Here is a 26,236-nt window from a genome sequence, read left to right as displayed (position 1 = left end):
CATACCTGATGATATGCACACATGTATGTACAAGTGCCCACAAAGGCAAGAAAAAGATGTCAGACCTCTCTCCCTCTCCCCCTCTCCCCCTCCCCCTCTCTGTTTGCCTGTATAGCCTTGGCTATCCTGGATTCGCTTTGTAGACCAGGCTGGCCAACATCACACTGATCTGCACGCCTCTGCCTCCCTAGGTGTTGAGATTAAAGGTATCGGATCTCTTGAAGCTTCGATCCCAGAAGTTTGTGAGCCATCCAATTTTTGGTGCTGGCATTCAAACTCTAGTCCTCAGAACAGAACAGCAACTACTATCTATTCATGACACAGCCATCTCACCAACATCCCTTCTAAGGCTTAAAGGACCTGACTTACCTGTCACTATGCACAGGTCCCTTCTGTGCTTAATCCAACCTCTCCCTGAAGCCAGATCTCCCACAACTGTCTCCAGGGTCTAGACCTGTGGGCCTGCCTGACCTTCTTAATCCATGCACCATCCTCCAGCTGCCAGATCTAGCCCTGGTGATTCATCCAGTCCCTGGCCCTGTCTGGTCACCCTTGCAGGCTTCATAACAAAGTACGTTGGGCTAAAGCGAGGAATGAGCATAGCAGAGAGACTGTGGGGAAAACCGTGGGGAGCTGTGGTGCTCTCCTGTAATCCCAGTACTCAGGAAGGCAGAGGCAGGCAGATCTCTGTAAGTTTGAGGCCAGACCTGTCTACAAAGCTAGTCCACAACAGTCCAGATTACACAGAAAAACCCTGTCTCAAAAAAAACAAAACAAACAAAAACAAAATAAAAAAACAACAACAAAAAAACCAAACAGACAAAAAACAAAAACAACAAATCTACAAACTGATTGAATAGGTCAAGAAACAAAAACAAAATCCATCTATTGTCTATAATAAATACATTTTAGCTTCAACAATAAGACCACCTCAGAGTAAAAGGACAAAGGACAATACTCCAAATAAATGGGACCAGGAAACTAGTATCACAACCCTGAAATCCAACAAAATGTATTTCAAACTAAAACTAACCAGAAGAGATAAAGAAGGACACTTCTTTCTAATCAAGGGAAGAGTTAACCAAGAAAGATGTATCCAAAACATATATGCACCAAACTCCCGGACACCCAATTTCATTAAAAAAAACAAAAACAAAACCTTAAAGATACATTAACAACAATCCATTATAGGAGGTGAGTTCAGCACCCTTCTTTCTCCAACAGACAGGTCATCTGCATTTAAATTAAAAAAAAAAAAAAAGAACAGAGAACAATCAGAATTAGTTGACACCAAACATCAGAGGGACTCACCAGATAGATACAGAATGTTATACCCAAACACCAGAGGATCCACATTCTACTCAGTAGCACAGAAGCTTTCCTAAAAAGAAAATCTGGGGCTGAAGAGATGGCTCAGAGGTACTGAGTTCAATTCCCATCAACTACATGGTGGCTCACAACCATCTATAGTGAGATCTGGTGCCCTCTTCTGGCCTGCAGCTGTATATGCAGGCAGAGTACTATATTCATAATAAATAAATACATCTTTAAAATAGAAAGTTTTACTTTAGAAATTTTTCTAAAATAGAAAATTTTTCTCCTGGGACACAAAACAAATCTTTATAAATTCAGAAAAAGTTGAAATAATCCCTGAATCCTGTATCACAACAATGCAATAAGGCTTAAAACTGACAGCAAAAAAATATCTAGTAGATACAAAAGCCCATGGAAATTAAACAACTCATTACTGAATGATTAATGAGTCAAAGAAATAAAAAATTTCCTGGAACTAAATCAAAATGAAAACCCAGCCAGGCATGGTGGCGCACGCCTTTAATCCCAGCACTCGGGAGGCAGAGGCAGGTGGATCACTGTGAGTTCGAGGCCAGCCTGGTCTACAGAGGGAGTCCAGGACAGCCAAGGCTACACAGAGAAACCCTGTTTCAAAAGACCAAAAAAAAAAAAATGAAAATCCAACAAAACAAGACTTCTGGAATACATTGAAAGTGGTCCTATGAGGTAAATTTATAGCTCTCTAAAGTACCTACAAAAAAGTCAGGAATATCTGTGGGACTGGGGAGATAAAAAAAATTGAAAATTAAAATAAATAACAAGAAACTGTATAAATATCTTAAATGATAGACCTCAAAAAATTAGAAAAACAAAAATCAAAACAAAGCAAATCCAGGCCAGTCAACAGTAAGAAATAATAAAAATCAGAGCAGAAATCAATGAACTAGAAACAAAGAAAACAACACAGAGAATCAACCCGTCTAAGTGCTGGTTGTCTGAGAAGATACACAAGATTGACAGATCCTTGGCCCAACCAATGAAAGAATGAACCACGGACCAAAGCTGGCAGAATCAGAAGTAAAACAGGGAAACATGACAACAGGAACAAAAGAAATTCATACCACTATAAGGAAATACTTTCAAAATGTGTATTCCACTAAGGGGAAACCCCCCAAAAATAAAAAAATAAAAAAAAGATGAATTTCTAAATTCAACCAAATCACCAAAATTACATTGAGAAGTCAACAACCTGAAAAGACCCATAATACATGAAGAAACCTAATAGTAGTAAAAAAGAAAAAAAGGAAAAAAAAAAAGCATTCCATCTTAAAAACAACAATTTAAAAAGTCCAGGACCAGCTGGGCGTGGTGGTACACACCTTTAATCCCAGCACTTGGGAGGCAGAGACAGGTGGATCTCTGAGTTCGAGGCCAGCCTGGTCTACGGAGAGTTCCAGGACAGCCAGGGCTACACAGAGAAACCCTGTCTTAAACAAAAACAAAACCCAAACAAACATGTTCATCATCCTTAGCAATTAGCAAAATGCAAATCAAAATGGCAAAGATCAACAAAACAACTGAAACAAATGCTGGAGAACAATCGTTAAAAAAAAAGGGGGGGGACCCCTCATCCACTGTTGGTGGGATGGCAAATTGGTGCAGCCACTAGAGAATTCTCAAAAAGCTAGAGGTAAATCTACCATATGACCCACCTACACCACTCCTTGGCATATGACCAAAGGACTCGGCATCTTACTCTCCACATACTTGCTCAACCAAGTGCATTGCTGCTCTACTCACAATAACAAAAAATGGAGACGACCTAAATGTCCTTCAACCGATTCATGGATAATGAAAATCGTGGTTCAAATGCATCATGAGTATTAGTTGGATGTAAAGAAAGATGAAAATTTAAAATTCTGAGTAGATCAACCTTCTAGTTCCTATTGGCAAAAGGGACCAGGTTTTCCCATGACATTTCATGGACAATCTAAGCATCCACAACATATGTGTGTATGCATTTGTGTGTGTCTGTTTCCCTCTTTCTCATACACTTCCACACACACACTGTGGTATTCATCTTAAAGAAAATTACACATGTTTCATCAAAAGCATATTATTCACCTGGCACTTTTCCTGAAAGAAGCTCTCTGACAATTTATATAAAGATAGCAGCACTGTGGGGGCCTGGAGCTCAGCGATTGAAAACATAGGTTGCTCTTCCAGGGGATGAAGGAGCTGATTCTTCGTACCCACATCACAACCCAGTCACTTTTTTTTGTAAGACAGTTATTGCTAGATAAGTCTATAACTTAAGCACAAAATCAACAAACAAGGCCACCATGAAAACAAAAACAAAACCTGTTGTCAAGAGTCACAGGAAATGGTTAGCCTTGGTGACAATACTAAATTAAAACCTTTGTGTATGCTTCCTTCTGCTAACGCTTGCAGGTGAACTACTTCAGAATAAAAAGTGACTGCTTGTTCAAAACATGGAAAAAATAGGATGATGTTAAGTACATGCCGATTCTACTATTCACTGCACGGATACTATTTCTGGAAATGTCAAAACTAAGATCTACAGGCTTCAGAGGCAGGGCCTTCTTACCCTAAAATGGTCAATTTAAGCATTTTAACTTTTCAGAATATGTCAGCTATTGAGAAAAGAGGACGATTGTAGAGATGTGACGGGTACTATTCTGTTTTCTGACTTAGGGTCAAAAAACAAAAATCTTTTAAACAGACGAAACTGCGAGAAGTGCTGTGTTTCCAAAGGTGTGTGCCCACGGGTGTGCGTACTCCTGTGTGAGAAGGGTTCCGCCAGGAACTGCGACTGTGACAGGACTTAGAGCTGGACCGATGACTGGATCCTCTTTACCGTACCGAACTGAGGGGGCTATACAAATTTCAGTTGTGAAAGACAGGCAATAAAGGCCCAGATTTTGAGAAATGGTCAAAAAGAAAAGGTTCAGAGATAGATAAGCACGAAGGATGTCTGGCCCCAGGGCAGCCGGCCCGCGGCCGCCCGCATATCCGGGCGCGACGTCGGCCGTCCCTCCCGAGGTGACAGTGCAGAGATGGCTCTCGCCCGCCGCCCTCAGCCCAGCACAATCCGCGGGCTCCCGAGCGGCCTCCGCAGGGCCAACGGCAGGTACCTGTTGAGGAGCAGCGAGGCGGCACTAAGGCAGAGCAGCAGGAAGCAGAACAGCGGATATTGGCGACAGATCTCGCGCCCCACGTCCAGCCGCAGCCGCTGCTTCAGCCTCCCCGCAACCGTCCGCATCCAAGACCCCATCTCGGTCCACGCAGCGGTGGACTTGCCACTCTCAGAGGCCAAGGCGGAGGGGACCCCCACCGCCCGGCGGCGGAGCCACATAGCCTCCCAAGTACCCAGCTTCGCAGCTGAACGCCGCCGCACCAGGCCCCGCCCCCGCGACCCTCGCCGCGCCTGCGCAGCCCCCGGCCCCGCCCCTCGCACCACCCCTACCCCCCCACCGCACACCAGGCCGCAACAGACCGCCACCCCTCGGAAAGACCTGGAATGGTTCAGAGAGACGTTCTGGTGTAGCCACCCACTTTCCTTATCCGGAAGTCCAGGGAAACCTAGAATGCCCAGACCAGCAGAATTAAAAGTCGGGGAAGGTTACCTATGCAGGAGCAGCCGTGTGCAGCACCCGGAGCCCTCTGGGAAGTGTAGTGCGTCTAGCGCACCCTACCGTCCCGCCCGCTCGGATTCTCGTCCACTTTTAAAGGGGATCAAGCTGAGGCTTATGACAGTGGAGAAACAGCCCACTCGGCGGCCAGCCACCCAGAAAGTGACCTGCAATCAAGGTGGAGCTCGAGTCAATTCGCCTAGCGGGCTTAACCACAACCCAGTGTAGGACGAAAGCAGGCTGGCAAACTAGGCAGTCGCTTTTAGAATCTCATTCTAAATGTTAATGCCCATATTTCCTAGTAGCTAAATTTGAGGAGGAATGCAAAGCATTTAAATTTAACTTACACATATTATCGTCATAGGGTAGGTGTGCTAGTTCCAACTACAGTACAGCCACACTGTTGGGACAAACAAGATCCTGCTCGGGATCACTTCTAGGATTTCATGCTAAAACTGTCCAAGTTCCATCAAGCGACCTGTCATCTCTCTCCCCTGGAACATTAACTTCCAAGGCAGGGAAACAGAATTCATGTTTTTAAGCGCCTGTGCAAGCTTCATTAACATTCTCAACATTCTGAAAAGATAGGTCATCCTTAGAGGCTTTTATAAAAATGTATTGTTCTTTCTTCCCATTACTGCTAGGCATTAGAAATCATTTTTATCTTTGTTAGCACATCCCTAATTTCTTCAGAATCAACTCTGAATGACTAAAGGACATTACATAATTAAAGTATGTACTAACTAGTATCTTTGTAGATGGTAGTAACATTTCCACTGGTAAAGTGTGCATCCGTCGTTAATTTTTAAAATACTCATGCAAAGCTTAAAACTGGTTTCCAGGTACGTAACATTAATCTCACTTTTGTAAATTTACACTTCAATTCCTTGAAGAGGGCACAGTAATCCCAGCACTTACGTTAAGGCAGGGATCAAGTCAGCTGGGACTACATAACAAAGACCCTATTTCACCTATTTCAAACAAATCAGAGGAATAAAAGGCCAAGGCACTGTAGCCCAATGGCAGTGTTTTGCCTAATATGTGCAGTTTGATCTCCCGAACTGCAAAATATGCCTTGTTTATAGAAACACACTAGCTAATACTAAAATAGAAACCATAAAGAAGAGCTGTTAGATTGAGCTTCATCTACCTGCAAGTGACTAGTCACTTATCTTGCAAGCTATACTGTTCTAAAATGTTTGCTTCCAAGCTGTATTTTGAAGCTGCATTTTTGGGGGGTGGGGGTGTTGAGACAGGGTTCTCTGACTGTCCTAGAACTGTCTTTGTAGACCAGACTTGCCTCAGTACTAACAGCGATATGCCTGCCTCAGTTTCGAGAAACTGTCTCGAAAAACCAAAATGTTGCCTGCTCTGCTCAAATTGGACACCTTTCCAACATGTCTTAGAATTAACTCATCAATTTACTTCACACTCAGGTTCACAAAACTTACTTCCAATCTTGTATTACATGTTAAGCTCCCTAGAGGAACTATGGGATATCCTCAACCATCCTGGTTAAGAAGCCTTTTGTATTTTTGGTTGTTCAACAGCTGAGAAAAGTGGCACACGCCTTTAATCCAGCACTACGAAGGCAGAGGACAGTGTGGTCTACAGATGGGAGTCCAGGACAGCCAAAAGTAGAGAACCCCTGTCTAGAAAAGCAAGGGGAGGAAGGGGAGGGAGGGGAGGGAGAAGAAAGGAGAGAAGGCTTTCTTAGCCATACAGTGGTGGTGCACACCTTTTTTTTTTTTTTCTCTTTTTCCAGACAGGGTTTCTCTGTATAGTCCTGGCTGGCCTGGAACTCACAGTGATCCACTTGCCTCTGCCTCCCAAGTGCTGGGATTAAGGTGGTGCACACCTTTAATTCCAAAACTGAAAGGCAGAAGCAGGTGGATCTCAGAATTCAGTCAGCCTAGTGTACAAGTGAGCTCCAGGACAGTCTGGAGAAATGGGGTGGGTTGTCTTGCTTAGCAGTCTGGGTCCTACTTCAGCTTCTCTGTTCTCTACAGTAGACTTAATGAAGCATGAAGGCTAAATTAGATGAGCTGTGCTTACTTTGAACGAAAAGAACTTAGCTTTCAGAACATGAAGATTACAGCTAATCCACTGATTTAGTTAAAAATAACATGAATTCAGCCAGGCACAGTGGTACACGTCTGTAATCCTAGCACTTGGAGAGGCAGAGACAGTCAGATGGCTGAGTTCCAGGCCAGTATGGTCTACAAATGAGTCCAGAGCAGCCAAGAATATACAGACAAACCAACTTGAGCTCCCCCCCCCGCCAAAAAAAAATAACATGGCATCAAACTTGAGGTTCAGAAAGGTTTATTGCCCGCCCCCACCTCTCGCTCTGCCCCACCTGACTATTGAGAGCACATGAAATAAAACACAAAGACAAAGCAAAACTTTTTAACCAAAATTTAAATCGAAGTTTGAAATATTTGAATGTTCCTTCTTAGTGGGAGTAATTCAATACACATGGATTGAATAATAGTATAGTGGCCGGTACTGTTGCCATCAGCTGTGCAAAACCAGCGCAGTAAGATTTTTTTTTTAAAGTCTCATAGCCTGGGCTGGTCTTGAACTCTTGACAATTACAGTGCCTTGGCCTCAAGAGCTAGGATTACATGCATGAGTCATAATGCTCACAAGTGTGCTATTTTTTATGTGATGCGTCTGTGTGTGCTAGAGGTGTGTTTAGAAACTATGATAATCCATCTAAATGCCCATAGACATCAAACTTCAATAGTATGTCCATTGTTTTAATTAATATTTATTGAATAGCAAATAAGTGTAAGGCACTGTGCTAAATGTGGTGGAAGATACAACGAGTTTTTAATTTCTGACCTCCAAAGGCTTACAATCTAGTGGAGACAAGTTACATATAGATGTAATGTATATAATACAGGGCAAATTTAAAGACTGTTAAGAATTGTTTTGTTGTTTTCCTAAACAATTGGTAATGGGGCAATTTTTAATGGGTCAAGATCTGGAAAGGCCTCTGGGAAGATACTTGCACAATCATCAGTTATCTCTATTTTCACCTAAATTTTTGGAATAAAGCACTAGGCAAAGTTAAAATTACTAATGTTTCCACTGAATTTATCCTGATTTTTTTCATGTCCCAGCATATTGTATATAATACAGAAATCTGAGGTACTAAGTTTACATGTACTTTTTATAAAGTGTCTCCCCTTGAAAACCTAGCAATCCTCCACTCTCAGATTCCTATGGCTGGGATTCCTACAGGCAAGAGACATAATGCCCAGCTCAAGTCTGATACTAAATGTAGAGCACACTTTAACAAGCTAGTCCTACCACTTGCACAGATTGGGCCACTGAGGAAGAGAAAGCTCACAGCATGCTCTACCACCCCCTAGAAGCCAGTCCTTCTCTTGAGACTCATTACAGAAGATACGTTAAAAGCTCCCTCTCCCTCTCAAATCATTTAGTACTTAAGATACTATTTTTTGTTTTACATCTTTAACTTTATTCTATCATCTTTCTCCCTGAAACCTATCACTATATATCAACATCTGAATATAAAGCTATACAAAAAGATAATGGTTTATTTCAAGTCTTTAAAAAACTAAAATTTAGATTACTTCACTCATGAGAAATACAGTAATTCTCTTAGAGGTCTGAGATGTTTAAAAGTTACTTTCAGCCCAGTGGTAGTGGCATATGTCTTTGATCCCAGCCCTCTGGAAGCAGAGGCAGGCGGGTCTGTCTGTTCGAGGCCATCCTGGTCTACAGAGGGAGTTCCAGAACATCCAGGGCTACACAGGACACAGTTTTGGAACTCTCCTCTCAACACACACACATACACTTTCATATTTAACCTTTTTGTGGTCTTGAGGTAAAACTCCATTAGGAAGAAACCTCCGTTAAGAAGAAACACAGGGCTACAACCTTATATAATCAGTGGCTCAAGTATAGACACTCACTGGGTAATACACTACCACCACAAAAACTGCCATCTCTTGTTAGCACCAGGTTAAATATTTCACATTTGTTGGTTTATTTCTAACTTAGACAAACAAGGTTCTAAAATCTGTCATGGAATTAGGTGTATCATACCTTCAAAATAATGTAGCTTCCTGGAAATGGAAAGCTTATCAACTCACCTGCTAAAATGTACTAGACTGGAAAAGGCACTTCTAATCTAGTATTATGTGTTTGTTAGGATGTTTTTTGTTTCCCAAGACAGATTATTGACAGGGTTTCTCTGTGTAGCCTTGGTTGTGCTGGACTTACTTTACAGATGAGTCTGGCCTTGAACTCAGAGAGATCCCCTGCCTCTGCCCCCCTTGAGTGCTGGGACCAGAGCCAGGCATTAGCATATTATGTTTACTTAATTATCTCTTAAACAAGTACTACATAGTAACTAAACAGCTATTTAAATCAAAAGTGTTTGTTGCTCAGATGCTTGAACATCTTACACTAACTTTGCAGTTAGTTTAAATACACAACACAAAAATATTTTAAATTTTACAGTTCTTCTTACCCTCTCAGTATTTCCAACTTAAGCACTATGAACCAGGTGTGATGGTAAGCTGTAATTCAGCACTGAGGGAGAAGCTGAAGGACTTTGACAAGTTTGAGAAACCTATATAGTGCTTTCTTATGACCAGTTGCAAAAGCATGGGGGAGGGGCAGGAAGGAACACTTTGACAAGGCACAACTATCATGAAATTATGCTTGTGTACAATAAAATTAAGACTAGTGGCTCACAATTATAATCTCAGCACTTAGAAGTTGGAGCAAAGGCATTGTTAGGAGTTTAGAGGATAGCCTGGTTACACAATGAGCTCCAGAGTAGACTGGGCCACAAAATGTTCTCGTCTCAAAAAGACAAAACATTCTTCTAGTATTAGTATTTTAATTAGGATTCTAACCAGTAAGGTTGTAACTAAGTAATTTAAATAAAAATTTACCTTAATTGAAGAAAAATTTTCTCAGCAGGGTGCAGTGGAACACTCACAATGTGTTCAGTGGGCTAAGGTATCTAATTCAGTGTACTTAGGTGAATCTTAAAAAAAAAAAAAAAAAAAAAAAGAAAAACACCTTGCTGGGCATGGTGACTTGAATAGCAGGAGGCAGAGGCAGGATTGATGTGAGTTCAAGGCCAGACTGATTTACAAAGTCAGTCCAGGCCAGCCAGAGACTACAGGGAGAAACCTTGTTTTTAAAAAACAACAAAAAAGGCAGGCCTGGTGGCTCACACCTTTAATTCCAGCACTCCAGAGGCAGAGGCAGGCAAATCGTTGTGAGTTCCAGGCCAGCCTGGTCTAGGACAGCCAAAGCTACACAGAGAAGCTCTGTCTCGAAAAATGAAACCAAACAAAAACAAAAACCCTAAGAACAAATACAAGCTCCTGGGTAAGCCTGTTCCCAGCTATAAAAAACTCAATGTAGTATATCCAAATTGCAGCTTTGAGTGAGATAATTCTGGAAATTTTTGCTGAAAAACATTTACTGGAAAACTTAAGATGCAATTATCATTTAGATGTAAGCTTCTTTAAAACACATGAAGACTGTAGGCCTGAATTCTGAGTGAAGCAAAGTCTCAGGGTTTATACTCAGCATAATTACCTCTACTGACTTCTAGATGTTCTGATAATTTCCATTTTCAAATGTGCATCATACACACCTCTTATTAGAACAACATGCCAAGCGTGGTGGTGCACACTGTTAATCCCAGCACTCGGGAGGCAGTGGCAGGCAGATCACTGTTGGTTCGAGGCCAGCCTGGTCTACAAAGTCCAGGATAGCCAAGGCTAACAGAGAGATCCTGTCTTGAAAAATAAAGATCAACATTTAGTTATTTATTGAGGTTTTAAAAAAAAATAGTTAAGCTTTCTTGGCAATGATTACCTGGCAGCAATGTTGGGCTGTTCTTTGGAGACTCAGTAGAAATATATATGGCAAAGATCCCCTACAAGCCCTTTCAAATACCAGGTCCTCAAGATGGTGAAAGCACAATCTACTAAACTTATTTAAAATTACTTAAATGCATAGTCTTGGACAAGTTCTTAGGGTTTTTTTTTCCTTTCCCTGTGTAACTAGTAAATAAAAATTTGTGAACTGTTATGATAATAAGTATGCTAATACATGAACTGCCAGAAGTCAATCTGAAGATTCAAATAAAATGCTGCTCCATGTTTTAAAATTAGGGGCTTTCCTCTCAGATACCTTTACACTTACAAATTGCTACTTTTACTCAAAATAGTCAGACAGCATATGGCACACATGTATCTAACTTATTCGTCAAGGAAAGCACAATGTCGGAAAAGAGCTTATACTAAGTTTCTACATGGTAAATGTTTCTCAGATTTATGCTGTCAGTTTTGATATGCTTACAAGAGGATTTTGTGAAGACAGTAGCTTGGAGTCAGGAAAAATGTTAAGGGAAGCTGGAGAGATAGCTCAGCAGTGTGAGCACCGACTACTCTTATAAAGGACCAGGGTTACATTCCTAGCATCCATCTGGAAAATTAAAACAATTTGTAACTACAGTTCTAGGGCATGCTGCCCTCTTCTGGAGTCCTCAGGCATTGTATGCATGTTTAACATACATACTTGTAGGAAAAACAGTACACAAAACTATTTTAAGGGCTGTAGAAACGTCTCAGCAGTTAAGAGCACTGATGAGGAACGAGGCTCAATTACCAGTACCCACATGGCAGCTGTCTTTAACTCCAATTCCAGAGAATCTGACACCTAATACCAATACACATAAAATTAAAATTTTTAATTTTTAAAAGATAAACCAGGCAGTGGTGGCACAGGCCTTTAACCCCAGAACTCTGGAAGCAGAGGTAGTTGAGTTCAAGACCAGCCTGGCCAACAAAGGAAGTCCAGGTCAGCCAAGGCTACACAGAGAAACCCTGTCTTGAAAAACAAAAAAAAATATATAATATGCTAACCAAAAGGAAAAGTCAATTTTTAAAGCCTCCAGTGACCATGCATGCTTAGGTGCCCTGCATTTTATATTAGAAGGTTATTGCCTGGCAGTGGTGGTAGGTGGATCTTTGGAGGCCAGCCTGGCAAACAAAGGGAATCCAGGACAGCCAAGGCTACAGAGACACTCTTGTAAGACAGGTATGAAGAAAAGTACTCTAATGTGTAGAGATAACTACTACAGATTTCCACAAAACAAAAAGAATCAAGCAAACCTGCAAAGTAAAAACAACAGTATGATATGAAGCTGTACTATAGACAAGGTGAAGGGACAAAAGAAAAACAAGAAAGCTGTGATAAGAGACTGGAGAACTAAGTGCCAGTGGGACTTTCCTAGACTGATTTCAGTAATAAGGAAATGTTACAAGGGTTAAAAAGTTTCAACCAATATCCAGATTTGTATTGGGATGCCGACATCCTGTTAATCACTATTAAAAACATGTGAGAGGAAGCCAAACTTAAATATACATGATTCTAAAACCAGGAAACTCAAGAAAAATATACACAATTAAAATTATTACATATGAGGGGTTTCAATAGACAAAGCTCACTCTGGGTTGGAGAAAGGCAAGGTTACTCATAGTTGGGGGGAGGAAACATTTTAACTTGGAATTAGATGTTATTTGTTATGAAATGTCTGAATTACCAATCTGGTTGGGCCAGATGTGCTAGCAGCATACATACTTAATCCCAGCCCTCAGGAGGCAGAGGAAGGCAAATCAAATCTCTTGTGAATTCCATCCTGGCTGGTCTACATAGAGAGACCCAAACTAGGCCAGAATATGATACTCTCAAAGGAAAAACAATCAAAAGAGATTAAGTTTCCAGATGAGGTTCATTGTTATACTTCGTGAAGCTCCTGTCTACAATCTCATGAGATTTGAAATAAACATTTATACTTGAGATTAAAATACACAACTTCTAAAGAATATTATTTGGCATTTAAACGACTCAGGCCAACTCCCAACTCAAACATTAGCACAACAATTTAGGACAGTTAGAAATAACAGGGTAATGCTCTGCAGCTTTCAAAGTTTCCCTTTAAAAACACACTCAACATCAGCTTCCTTATGACAAGCTCCTTCCCTGAAGAACAACTAAGTAAAAGCAAAATCATGTACCTGACATGTTCATAATGGCAAGGTGTTACAGAATCAACAGCCTTCATAACAAGCATAAAGGAAGAATATTAGGCAAATTCTAATTACAATGTAAGCTATGTCACAGACATGAAAATCTAGACTACACTGTCTCCAGCAGACAGGAGAACTCATGCTCAGTGATTAAGTATGTGACTATACACGGTGGCTTCTTTTTTAATATTTATTTATTTATATGAGTGTTCTATTTGCATGTATGACAAAAGAGGGCTCCAAACCCCATTATAGATGGTTGTGAGCCACCATATGGTTGCTGGGAATTGAATTCAGGACCTCTGGAAGTGCAGCCAGTGCTCTTAACTATTGGGCCATCTCTCCAGCCCTACATGGCTGCTTCTAATTATCCTAATGACCAAGGAGAAAAAAAAAGTTTTCACCTAAAAACATTGAAGTTGGTAAAAATTATTTAATTCATTGAAACCATGACTATTTACAAGCAGCACAGTATCTTGCTTTAGCAACCTATAAGTTGTTATGTTTGTGTGAGAAATATACAGAACAATTGGTCACCAGAATGTAACTGAAACTTGATGACTTTTCCTCTTTAGCTGCCTGGTACATGTACACTGAGTTATGTGGGAAGATGAGTACTATCAGCACCACCAAAAACCAAACTAAGATTCTGACACTTAAAAGCTTCAAAGAAAAACCAGTACTTAATAGCATAAGCCTAATCCCAAAAATTGCCTAGCTGCCTCAAAATGTTTGCTTTTAAGGTGTGTGTGTGTGTGTGTGTGTGTGTGTGTGTGTGTGTGTGTGTGTGTGTGTGTGTGTGTGTGTGTGTGTGTGTGTCTTTGTGTGTGCGTTTGTGTGAGACTCCTTAATCAGAATGTGAGAGCACTATAAACAAGTATATTCTACAGAAAACAAACAAGCACTTATCAAATCGCATAAAATCACATCTCAAAGCTACCTGCATTAATATAAAAAAAATGTTTGAAAGAAAGCTATAAAATGGAAAAGGACAAATGGTTTCCTAAATATTATGAAACCATACACTAAAATGATGTTAGAAACCTTTGGTCTTATCTTCTAGACACTTGAAAATAATCTGCTTTGCTCAGTGAATAGCCAACTATGTTCCTTTAGGATACATTTAAGCATGCTAGGCACTGATTTTAAGTTCAGCCTTTCCATGTTAACAACCTCCTGGTTGTTAGGATTAATGGGATACTCCAAGATTTCTCCCTAGCCTTATGTTTTTGGTTTTTCTGTGGTATCCTGGCTGTCCAGGTCTGTAGATCAGGCCAGCCTGCCTGCCCCTCATACTTTAAATGATAACTATAAGATAACATCTTTTACTAAATCTAGTATTGCTCCTGTTATATTCTACTAGTCATTTCTACTTTAAAATTAAGCATTTAAAGTAAACTTCGCTAAGCCAAAGCTAAGTATTTTCCCCTGGAAAAGCTGAAAAGCTGAAGATCCTACAAATGGACACTCGACAGTACACACGAGCATTTTCCAAGGGAGGTAATATGTAAGGCCTTTTAGTTGGAAGGGAGGAAACTGGCTGACAGTTGTAAAACCACTTTAAAGGTCTCTTTCTAATCTCAACGTGTTCATAACTTCTGTCATTACATGTTATTCTTACTTCTTTGCTTTTAAACTAATTTATTTTCTCACAAAAAAAAAAATGTCAGTTGACCATGTTGGTAGATAAATTAGTAACAGACTTTATCAATAACCCTCTTTCATCAATACCAATAAAAACACCAGCAAACATAAGAAAAATTTAAAGCATAGAATATACCAATGTGGGCTGTATTTCAACTCACTGGATAAGAAGTTAAAATTCTAGCATTTTAAGAATTATTGCTTGAGTCCAGAAGTCCACAGCTGAGTGCACTATATCAATTATACATCTATAAAAAGTTCAAGGTGGTAACTTCCTGAAAGAAGGAAGCCCAACAGGTAGAGATAGAACTTGTAAATAGCTATTTTGGTCTGATTTAGGCAGTGACTGTTCTGAAGAGTACATTTAAAACAAATTTAATGTCAGTACCTGCACTAAAATGGAAAAAAGTTATTCAAAAAATTTTAAAGCCTGCTGTTACATAAGGACAAGTTTTAAGGGAAAAAAAAGTCTAAGTCCAGTAAGATTCTTTCAATGCAAGCTTATAAAAGAACGTAACAACTAAGAACAAAGCCATCTGCCTCTAGATTGTCTTACTTTCTGAGCATCTGTCTGCGCTTCAAGCTAAATCAAAACCTTTAATAAATTCAAACTAAAAAACAAAGCAAAACAACTATAATCTGGCATGGTTGGCAGTCACCTTTAATCCTAGCAATCAGGCCAGCAGGCAAAAGCAGGCAGATCTTTAACTGTAGGCCAGCCTGGTCTATACACAGAATTTCAGGCCAGACTGACTGAAAACTCAAGACTTGAAGTGAAAAAAGCAAAATAAGCCCACTGAGGGAGCCAATCTGTCTGTTTTGCTTTTTTAGGGGGAGTGGGAGGAGTTAAGACTTTTAAGAATCCTGAAAAAGGGTAAGGGGTCTGAAAAAAGACTGTTTTCATGAAATTCAAAGTTATCCAAGTGTCTCTGCAGTTGAGGAAAAACTGGCCAATTATCACACCAGACAGGGATAAATAAAAATAGATAATATCCATCCACCATGACTAAGTGTTTACAATCGTGACACATTTCTCAAAGTACTACCTGAAACAAGAAAATGGAATTCAGCCAGTAAAAAATTATCGAGAAGAGCTCAACAAGATGATTATTGACAGGGTTTCTCTGTGTAGCCGTGGCTGTTCTGGTCTCATTTTGTAGACCAGGCTAGCCTCAAACTCATAGCAATCTACCTGCCTGCCTTCTGCCTCTCAGGCATGCACCAGGTCAGCAAGTTTATCTTAAGAAAACAAAGGTAACAAGAAACTAAAGGAGGGGAAAAATCATAGCCATCTACCTAGACAAAAGATAATACATTAAAGGAATTAATTTTGTCTTAAGAATTTTTCCCTCCAAAAGGACTGATTTGGCACATTAGAAATGTATGTTTCTACTATAACTACGTTTAGGCTATCCTTCAGTCCGTAAGCAAGATGCATTTGTCTCAGTAAACATAACAGGAAAAATATAAAAGGTAAATGAAAAAATTTTAAACCTTATAATAACTAAGAAATAAATGAAGGAAAGGTATTCTGTGCTGCTTACTTATTTTAGGCTATTGCTTTGTTTTTCCTGCCTCATTATGTCCTCCAAGTTGGCATCAAGTCAGTCCTCCTGCATCAGCCACAGTGCTGGGATTACAGATGCTTCCAAGCATGGCACATGATTCTCTAGTAATAACGGTAAACACAAAACTAGCATAAGCCAAATTCCTCAAAAAGGTTAAAAGAGCTAGGCATGGTGACATACCTTTAATCCTAGCACTAAGGAGACAGTTAACAGGTGGACCAGACTTTGAGGCTAGCCTCAGAGTTCCAGGGCAGCCAGGGCTACAGAGAAGCCTTCTCCTAAAAATAAACAAACACACAAACAAAAAAAGCAAAGTAACGAGGTTAAAAAAGTTACTACTGTTTTAAGAGTTGTGAGTGGAATGGAATAAAGAAAAACTTTCTTTCAAAGCCTGTACTATTTAACTGCTTTCCATGTAATGGGGTTGGGTGCAGAGTACAGGTTTCAAAAGTAAAGTCCTGCATTTCATCCCCAAAACTAAAGGAAATAGTACTATTCAAGCTAAACTGTCAACTACAAACTCAATAAACATGCATACCACCTTTCCTTAAAACTAAAGCCTACTTTTTCATGATCTAACTTTAACCTACCAATTGGTACACTAAGAACTATCCATGGAGCCAGACCGACCTCTTTGAGTTAGAGGCCAGCCTGGTCTACAAAGTGAGTCCAGGACAGTACCAAGGCTACACAGAGAAACGTTGTCTTGAAAAGAAACCTAATTATTTGTGTAGCTGTAGCTACTTTATACCAATAGAGGTGTAGATACTGTTAAAAATCAGGTTTCAAAACATTATCCTCTCATTCACCAATTGCTGCATCAAGAACTTCATAGACCTAACTAAAAGCCTTCATCTCAACTGTACCAATCCTTCATAAACAAACATGAAAGGTTTTCTGTAGCACCATACATTTAAAGTGAACACTATCAAAAGGAAAATGGATAGGCTACATTTTCAGTGTCACTGCTAAGGATAACTTATAAGCATTCTTTTATCCCTCCAATTTCAAATAAAGGATATGTAAATAGTGACTCACACAGGTATTAGAGAATTTATAAAACATAAAACACCATACTACATCTGATCCTTCAATTGAAGACAATGTTATTTGTAATTTTTTTAAAAAATCAGATTGACAATTTAAACATGAAACTTCACAACCTTAATTTACTCGAATGGCAGCATCATGTTATCATTTAAAGGATTTCTAAATGTCTCTTCTGAATTAAACTTTACAATAAATTAACTGAGTATTTACCAACTGGAAAGTGCTTAAGGTTGTTTTTTTTAACTGCCTGCCGAGCACCATTATTCAAACTTCCTGCCCTCAAGGAGCTTCCATTCTAAAAAGGCAAAAAATATATATACAAAAAAAAAAAAATAAAAAAAAAAAAAAATGGTTAACTAGGTAACCAAACTGATCAAAAAGTAGTTAAGCTGTAGACACTGAGTCACTGAGTGATCATAGTATCTGTTCTGTGTGCCCTTTGCTTGATGCTCCTAAACGTTAAGTTGATGTTTTGAAACCCAGTAAGTCCACTAGAATTTATTGTGTATAGTTTTATAAAAATGAACATAGCCCAGGAAACAGGTTTAAGATCTATCTAAAGAAATTGCTCTCAACCTTAGTAATTCTGAACCATTTCCAAGAAATAAGTTTTCTACCATGACCTTTACTATTTTAAGAGGAAAAAAGGTAAATTAACTCTATTTCCCAAAATTACACTGTACTACATACACAATGACTGTAGAACAGAAGTTACAAGTGTAATGTGCCAACCTATATATGCATTTTACCATATTGCTGTGTTTGTTCATTGAGGGACATTCAAAATAAAGAGAACAAGAAGCACATAAACTTTTCTAATTCTTCACAGCATATTAAAAAAGTTAGAGAACAGGTGTAATTCCTATTTCTTCTAGCTTCTGCAATCTAAGTATTTTGGATTTTAAGATGAACAACCAGATATGACTAACTCTTCTATAACCAATATAAATACAATTAAGTCTCTTTTGGTTTGAAATAACGATATATATACACCTCTTAGTTTGGCAAATTTGCCCTTCAAATAGTACAGTGCCTGTGTTTCATAAATGTGATGACTACTCAAGATTTCATCACAATTTTCAAGTTAATATCATTAAAATGATCCGCAACACAGAAGGAATGTCAGGACTTCTCTGGGATGTCATGTAGAATCTGTAACTTTTCCATCAATTTTATTACTGTGAGCAAGCCTTATTTTACTCTGGAATCTATACTAATAGTCTGTCAACCCAAATCCTCTTAACCCCTTTCTCTAAAATAGTAAAAATTGATACAACTTCCTCCAAGTTGAAATATGATCACAAAAATCCTTTCAGAATAGTTTAAGAAACTACAATACATGAAAATTGTATGTAACCTTTATAATTCAAATCAGAAGTCAAAGTTAGGGGGCTAGAGAGATGGCCCATGGTTAAGAGTACTGTCTGATCTTCCAGCAACCCTGAGTTCAATTCCCCACAACTACATGGTGGCTCACAACTATGTTTGTGATCTGCTCCCCTCTTCAGGCCTGCAGATATAAATGTACATAGAGCACTCATATACATAGAAAATATTAAAAGAATCAAATGTAAGCAAGTTGTAATACAAACCAAGCTTAATCACTTAAGCTTGAAGTCACTTCTATAGTAATGCTGTTATTAATCACCAACTAAACCCTATTTTCTGTCAGAAATACATTTCAGAAAGTTCTAACATTTGAAGACATTAATCTCCAAATGACTTCCAAAGTGATTTATCTTGACTTTCCCATTCTTGTTTTCAATTTTGTTTAAACCCAATGACCATTATGAAGCAACATTTTCACTAATCAATACCAAGTTGGCCAGTCAGAACAGAAACTAACAATTTAAAATCAAGTAACAAGATTAAAATTCCTAAAGTGTTTCAAACCATTCCTGTCTTCTTCCTGGCCACCACCTCCTGGAATTAGGAACCAGAAACCCCTGAATATACTTACAGGTCCTGTATGTGGCATTGACTTTAATAAGCAATGGAGCAGAGTTCATTCACATAAACTCATTTGTAGTAATCTACACGCAATTTTTATCAAGAGATCATTTTCTTCTTCCCCTCTCCTGAATTACTTGGTACTTCAATCTCATTTTCAAATCTTCAAAGAAATTTTATTTGCCAGAAATAAAACTGGAGAATAGAAGAACACTACATGGTGAAGCATGTTCCCAAAGAAGCAAATTATCATGGAGTTCATAAATCTATTGGTAAGTATGTGACCATGTGTTTCCAGAACAAAAATAAATGAAGACCAGCCCAAAACATTTATTCTATATATCTCCCAGTCATGTGGCTTGCAATTAGAAGTATTGGGGGAATCTGGTTTTTTGTTTGTTACCATTTCCTAGTTACTTTGAGTGTGTGCGTGATCAGTAGGCGATAGAGCTCTAAAGATTCCAAGTGTCTATTTAAAAGCTGTTGAGTGGAAAATGATGAAATGGAGGACACTCAATAATTCTTGGACTCCTGGAGATCCTAAGACATGCTACAAAAATAGGTCTTTATTCTTAGGAAAATATAGTCAGAGCTAGCTTCCTTATGCTATACATAAAATCTTAACATCAGAGGCAGTACAGATAGTACAGATAGTTTTTGAACTGATCTTCAAACAAGCACAAACCCACTACGTTGGGAAAAAAACAGGTAATTTGAGGTTTTTGGCGAAAGACAGTACTTCACACATCTAATCCAAATCAAAGAGCCTGCAGACAGCTTTCAGTGAGACAAAAGAAACGAAATAAATATAAATTCTATGGATAAATAAATGTAAAAGAATTTAAATAAGCTAAAAAACTAATTTTAATTAAAATACTACTCAGGTACAAGCTTTTGTTTCTCAATGTCAGACTTCTAAATGTTTACCAGACTACTGTAAATATTAAAAACTTAATCTCTGACCCAGAGTAATACTGATTTGCATTTACAAAAAAAGGTTGTCCAACTGAATGCTTCTGGTCCTGAAAAACATTTTAGGTACATTACTGAAGGCAGACTGTGGTGCTAATATGGTTGTGTTTTAAAGAGCTTTTAAAAAGTGACAGACCCCAAAAGTCCATCTATATGTTGGCTCAGTGTTTTTAAAAAATGCCTGCATGAGCCTTGGTTCTTAATTAGCATCTTTAGTGGCATGCCCTGTTGAGTGGTAAGATTGCTAAGCAAATACTACACCATAAAAACATCCCAGAAAGTCTGTTTATGTATTGTTAATGTAAGTTGTTTATTCATTAATTTTATACCCACCATTGAATTCCTCTTTATGGTATGTGTAAGTGGGGAGAAAACAGTCATGGAGGGTATTGTTGGAGTTTTTAGGAACCTGAGCAACATTTACTCTTGGACTGACTACCTTTTCTTAATGCATGAAGCCCTTCTATATTTTAATTTCTCTCCCATCAAATAGTGACTACATCATAACATCATGTTTTTACTGTTTCTGACCAAGTGATTTCAAAAAGGCCGGACTAAAGGTTATTTTCCCATGTAGTTTGATGTTCATCCTAATACTAAATACATCTTTTCAAATATCTTATATACAGTTATATAGGCCCAGAAGACCCATCAATCCATTTGTGGCGTTTCTAATCTATGAGAAAATGTTTATACTTTAGTTTTAGTCAGATTTGCATCAATCAGTAAAAGTTCCACAGTAATAAAATCTTTCTCGTGGTGCTGTAAGTGCCATCGTAAATAAGTGATTCCTTTTGTGCAATTCAATTCTCCATTTTTACCACGATTCAATTGCAATGACTAAAAATCTTGACAAAAAAACATGCTTGGGAAGAATATAATTAACACACCTTTCTCACAAAGTAACTTCCTGAAAACTGATAAACTAAATTTGTGAACACTTTTGATTGCCAAGTAGTCTGCAGAAACAAAATCTTGCGTCTGTTTTGGGTAGGTAACTTTTCAACAATCAGAATTCTTTAAGGATATACTTTTTACCACAAGGAAGGGACTTGACTATTAAAGACCCTTTCCTTGACAATATATACAAAATTTAACTTGTCATCTGTCCATTCTTTGAAGCTGTCAAAGCCAAGAACCCATAAACAAATCACAAAGCAATAACCTACATTAGTTAACATTCCCCTTTTTAACATGTTGACATTTTTACTAAAGGATTAGTTATTTTCGCATTTCCATTTCTCATATCCCATGACATTCCATATAAATGGCATTATTGCTTTATAGGCCACACAACATTCAAAATTATGTTTATATGCATTGCCTGTTTTTCTTGATTTCTGATAAGAGTTTGATACTGATTTTACTACAGAAATTTAAGTTTGAAAATATCACGGTTAGTATTTCTTCTCAGAACTTAATTATTCACATCACTAATCACTACATGCATATTTAGCTCTGATTATATTGCTCAAAAACTGCACCCATTATCAGAACAGTGCAAATTATATTTAATTTTAAAAGTAATTATAATGGCTTGAATTCAAAGTCATTAAAATGAACACTGTCAAGTATTTTCACTTGAGTCTATATTCATTATCATTGTTTACATTACCCTTAAGTATAACCATCATTCTTCACAATTTCTTTTGAATCATCAGGTTCCCCTCCCATGCCCCCAAACTAAAAAAGGCAAGTCTTAGAAACCCACAGAACTCTGTACTTCAATGTTTATCTAAGAGAACACATTTGTGAACTCACAAAAATGTTCGTCTTTCAACTTTGACAATGCAGTTAAGTCAAACAAACCTGTTCTAACATCCCAACAAATAAATCCAGGAATTAACTAAAAGACCTTGACAGTGTCCGTTAAAAAAATGGTATGACAGTTAAGTGCCAATAGGCATGGCAATGACCTCTTAGATGGGATCATTTTACTCCTTGGATCTGGGTGGGAAGTGCCAGCACCAAGGATTACACTGAGATTCGATTTTGCTGAAGGCTACATTTAACTGACCCACTTTCCACAACCTAGTATACTCGCTATGTTAGAATGAAATGTACATGTTTTGTGTAGCCCTCAAACTTACACTAAGATTTGAGAGATGTACTTTTAAAAAGCACAGGGTAATATATAAAATCAGTGGAAGAAAGTTTCATTAAGCACCAGAACAAATTTTTTGTCACCCCATACTCATTTTGTAGGTAAGTTTCAATAACCGGCAAGGCACATTTACATATATTCCAATGAATACTTATTGACAAATTTTAAATTACACTCTATGCCCCAGCTATCCCAGTAACTGACATACAACATACTAAAATGGTTTATTAAGGTAACAAAAAAAGAAAGAAAAAACCAATTAATGGGAAACATACAGGCTATTGGCAACCACTACTCTAAAAGTATGTAAGTACAAATGAACATACTGAAATGTGTGCAACTATAAGTTTTTAAACCAGAAGACTTTTCTATACTAACACACATTTATATTAATGACACATAAAAAAAATAAAAACTTTATTACAAAAATAAGTTACACTCGCCTCCAGCTTACAGTATAAAACAATTTTATTTGCAGGAATGCAAAATGATTGTTTGCCATGAGCATTTTGAACATATGACATGTCTAATTTTCTTGTTAAATTTGCATTTACTGGGGAACTGGTGTGTATAAAACCTTAATTAGGTATAAGTTCTGATCTTCATTGTGGTGCCTACTGGTATGTGATATAACTGCAGTATCCCTTTGGGGAAGGGGAGAAGGTATTTCTTTACACCAAGTCCTACTTCAACTGTAATTTTACTTTTGACATTAAGCTATCAACTTAGGACTTGGCAAAAATTTTTGAGGGTGATTCAATAGAGGATGCTTCACCACTGAACACTCACTGTCATCAAGGTGCTTTAGAAAATTAAAAACATAGCACAAATGATTGTACTCTATTCTACAAGTTATCATGACCTGCATAAGAAATGGAAAGCTGATTCACATTTTTGTAGTGATCAGCAGTAACAAATGCACTAATGAAACATACCTTTTACCTAAAAAGCTAAACTACAGCCATATACTAATTTCTATGATTTATGAAAAAACTTCAAAATATCCAAATGTCAGGCTTTGCTGTACAACTGTCAGTTTTAGTCTGACTTTTTATAAAGGGACACTGCAGTATTTAGTACAAGTTCGGATGCACTTTTTTTGAACATCTGATGTCTTACAAAAGTAACATCTTGCTAAACTATTATACATCCAAATAACTACAATATCTGAAGAAGCAAGGCTGCTTTTTCAGCCACAAAATACGACAAAAGCAAGGCCTGTTATGATGGTCATGAGGAAGTCTTACAAGCCTCTGAAACTAAAGGCAACTAAGAATGTTACATTTGGTATATTAAAATCTTACCCTCATATCATATTTAACAAGCCTTGCTTTTATCTACAAAGATTTTTCTATGTACAGTACAGACAGGGTATAGTTCAATCCTCTGCTACTGAGGTAGTTAACCAACCCTTTAAAAAAGGTTCTGAAAAGAACCACTATCTGGAATGCCTGACTAACCAGCTCTGATGATTACACCTGAAACTGCATCTGAACACAATTCAAAAGTGATTACTATAAAAAAGATATAGACAATCATGATTAACCTTGGTGAGCAGAAATAAAAATTTAAGGGTACCAACAGTGGCATTCATCTGTATCACTGCAATAAAATTTAAATGCACAAATTCAAGAGAATATCTCAGAATACCACTGCTGAGATCCTTAATTTTAAAAAAGGGGGAAAAATCTACTTAGAGCAGATTTTTTAAAGAGAAGAACTTTATTCTTTATTAAGATACCATGCTAGAAGTTATGAAGGAATTTTGTTGGAACACATTTGGAAAATAGAGTAGCTTTAGTTTAATAACTTGCACTGCAGAGAAAATTGTTAAAGAAATTCATATCAAAGTCCAAGTATTAGTTCAATGTCCCGTATTTGATTCCATGATCTTCACAGGAAGGTCTTCTGTAATAGAATATGCTCCTATACATCCGAGATATTTAAGGTTGCTTGATTTTCCTTACCATTACTCCACTGCAAGCTTCTGGTGTAATCCCACATAGCAAGTCAGTCTTCATTGTAACAGGTCAGGACCGGCCTCGACCCCTTTTCCCTGCTAGCCAGGTAACAAAAGGAATCAGTTAGATAAGTCATCTAAAAATAATGATGTGTACATACATAATGATAACATTAAAATAAAAGCTTTATACCATAAGCCTGATTTTTTTTTTTTAATCTATTCAGGTTAGTTGTCTTTAGAATAAACTGATTTCCTTTTGCTTGGTTTTCTCACTTGCTTTTTCAGCTGAATCTTGGATTTGCTTTTTTGGGTGGATTATTTGATTAAGGTTTGAGAAGCCCGCTTTTTTCACAAACTGATTTTACTTAAAACTACTTTTTCAAACATTTAAGAAACACCTAACAAGTTATGCCTTAAGGGACTTGTCCCAATTAACTTGTAACAATTCCCATTTGTGAGACATGGAGTAATCATAAAATATATTCAAAGCAAATATCTAAGATTGATTTAACCTACGTTTAGAATTCACTGGTTTACTCATTTATTTAAGCACACTCACTGTCTCACATAGCTTGTCAAATACAAACTTTTTTTTTTGTTTTGTTTTTTTTGTTTTTGGATTCTCTGTGTAGCCTTGGCTGTCCTGGACTCACTTTGTAGACCAGGCTGGCCTCAAACTCACAATGATCTTCCTGCCTCTGCTTCTCAAGTGCTGGGATTAAAGGCGTGCACCACCACGTCCAGCTTCAAACTTCTAAATTTAAGAATGCCAATTTCACTTGACCGTGTGCCTATAACCACCCCTAAAGACACACACACACACACTCACTCTCTCACACACTCTCTCTCTCTCTCTCTCTAATTTTCCCATCATTGCATTTATAAATATATAACCACATAACCTAAATAAGTATCAAATACAAACGGCATCAATAGCTCCACTATAATATCTTTGCTATAAACCAATCTGTGAAGTAAATTTAAGATTTCATGTTTACTCAATAGAAAGGTTCTTTTCCTTTTAACTAAGGGGAAGCACAATGACTTTTTTTTAATTTTTCAATTTGTAAGTTAAGCACTCACATTATTTCCAATATTATATTAGTTTCTTTGCTGTCCCATGCTGCATAAAATAACCAAGAGGGCAACTCAACTTCAATTTTAGAAAGACTTCAAACAACTAAATGTAGCCTAAAACTCTTTTTGAGACTACCTGCAATTGTCTTTGTTATACAGTTTATCACAAAGAGCTATAAAAATACTTACCAACTTAAAATTACTACACATAATTAATTATAAATTTTGTTTGAGAACATGAAGTCTGTTGTATAATATCACTTTAAACCAGAGGCAGAAAACTGCAACAAGTCAGTGTTGTGTTATGTGCAGACATATTCCACACAAGGATTAACAAGGCACAAAACCCTTTAATTGGCCTTGGCATGCTATACAATTTGAACCAAATTTGCAGGAAATTTTGTGAAAAACGAATTGTAAACACAGTTTTAGTAAGTATACATTTAGGTGTGAATTTTTTTTATTGAAATTAACAACAGCATAAAGAATACAAGTAGCCAAATGGTTTTGAAAACCCAATTAGGTCAAGTTCTAAATTAAAAATAGCAGTTGTGTACCAATTTACCTTATTCTAGCAATTTAAGTTGGTAACATACAAATAGTTGTTCTGATACAAGATATTAAAGACATACTCAGTTTTGAATCAACTACCTTTTCAAGACACCAAGTCTAAACACTACCCAGAAACATTGAATATACTACAGCCAAATGAGTTGAATTCTCAAGCAGGAATGCAAACTCATTAACTATTTTTTTCATATCTTCTAAGAATGCCTTTATTGAAAAAAATTAAAAGTAAAAATAAAATCAGTTCGCCAGAAGCAGTTAGTTAGAGGTGTGGCTTTGTTCGTGTCCAAGCGGATTGC

The 26,236-nt window shown here is 37.7% G+C and overlaps 2 protein-coding genes across 8 annotated transcripts in view; both read right to left on the bottom strand.

Annotated features, from left to right (window-relative positions):
- The window catches only part of SNX14 (sorting nexin 14), a 64,945-nt gene extending 60,214 nt beyond the window's left edge, over window positions 1-4,731 (bottom strand). For all 4 annotated transcript variants that reach the window (XM_084753441.1, XM_084753442.1, XM_084753443.1 and 1 more), the window contains exon 1: window positions 4,449-4,731. In XM_084753441.1, the coding sequence (XP_084609567.1) occupies window positions 4,449-4,669 (221 nt within the window). In that variant the 5' untranslated portion in view covers window positions 4,670-4,731. The remainder of the gene's footprint in view (window positions 1-4,448) is intronic.
- Window positions 4,732-19,799: 15,068 nt separating this feature from the next.
- Window positions 19,800-26,236, bottom strand: part of SYNCRIP (synaptotagmin binding cytoplasmic RNA interacting protein) — a 36,818-nt gene continuing 30,381 nt past the window's right edge. For 2 of the 4 annotated variants that reach the window (XM_084753448.1, XM_084753445.1), the window contains exon 10: window positions 25,813-26,236. This exon is cut by the window's right edge and continues 715 nt beyond it. Coding sequence is in view for 2 of the 4 variants with exons in the window: in XM_084753446.1 (XP_084609572.1) it covers window positions 24,348-24,389 (42 nt within the window). In the remaining 2 variants the exon portion in view is untranslated. Of the gene's footprint in view, window positions 24,390-25,812 lie in introns of those variants that run through there. The other 2 variants (XM_084753446.1, XM_084753447.1) reach the window with 2 other exon arrangements.

This window comes from Acomys minous, assembly GCF_964271855.1.
Source record: "Acomys minous genome assembly, chromosome: 13".
NCBI lineage: Eukaryota > Metazoa > Chordata > Mammalia > Rodentia > Muridae > Acomys > Acomys minous.
Note: the sequence above shows the minus strand (reverse complement) of the source record. Positions and strands in the feature narration are given on the sequence as shown.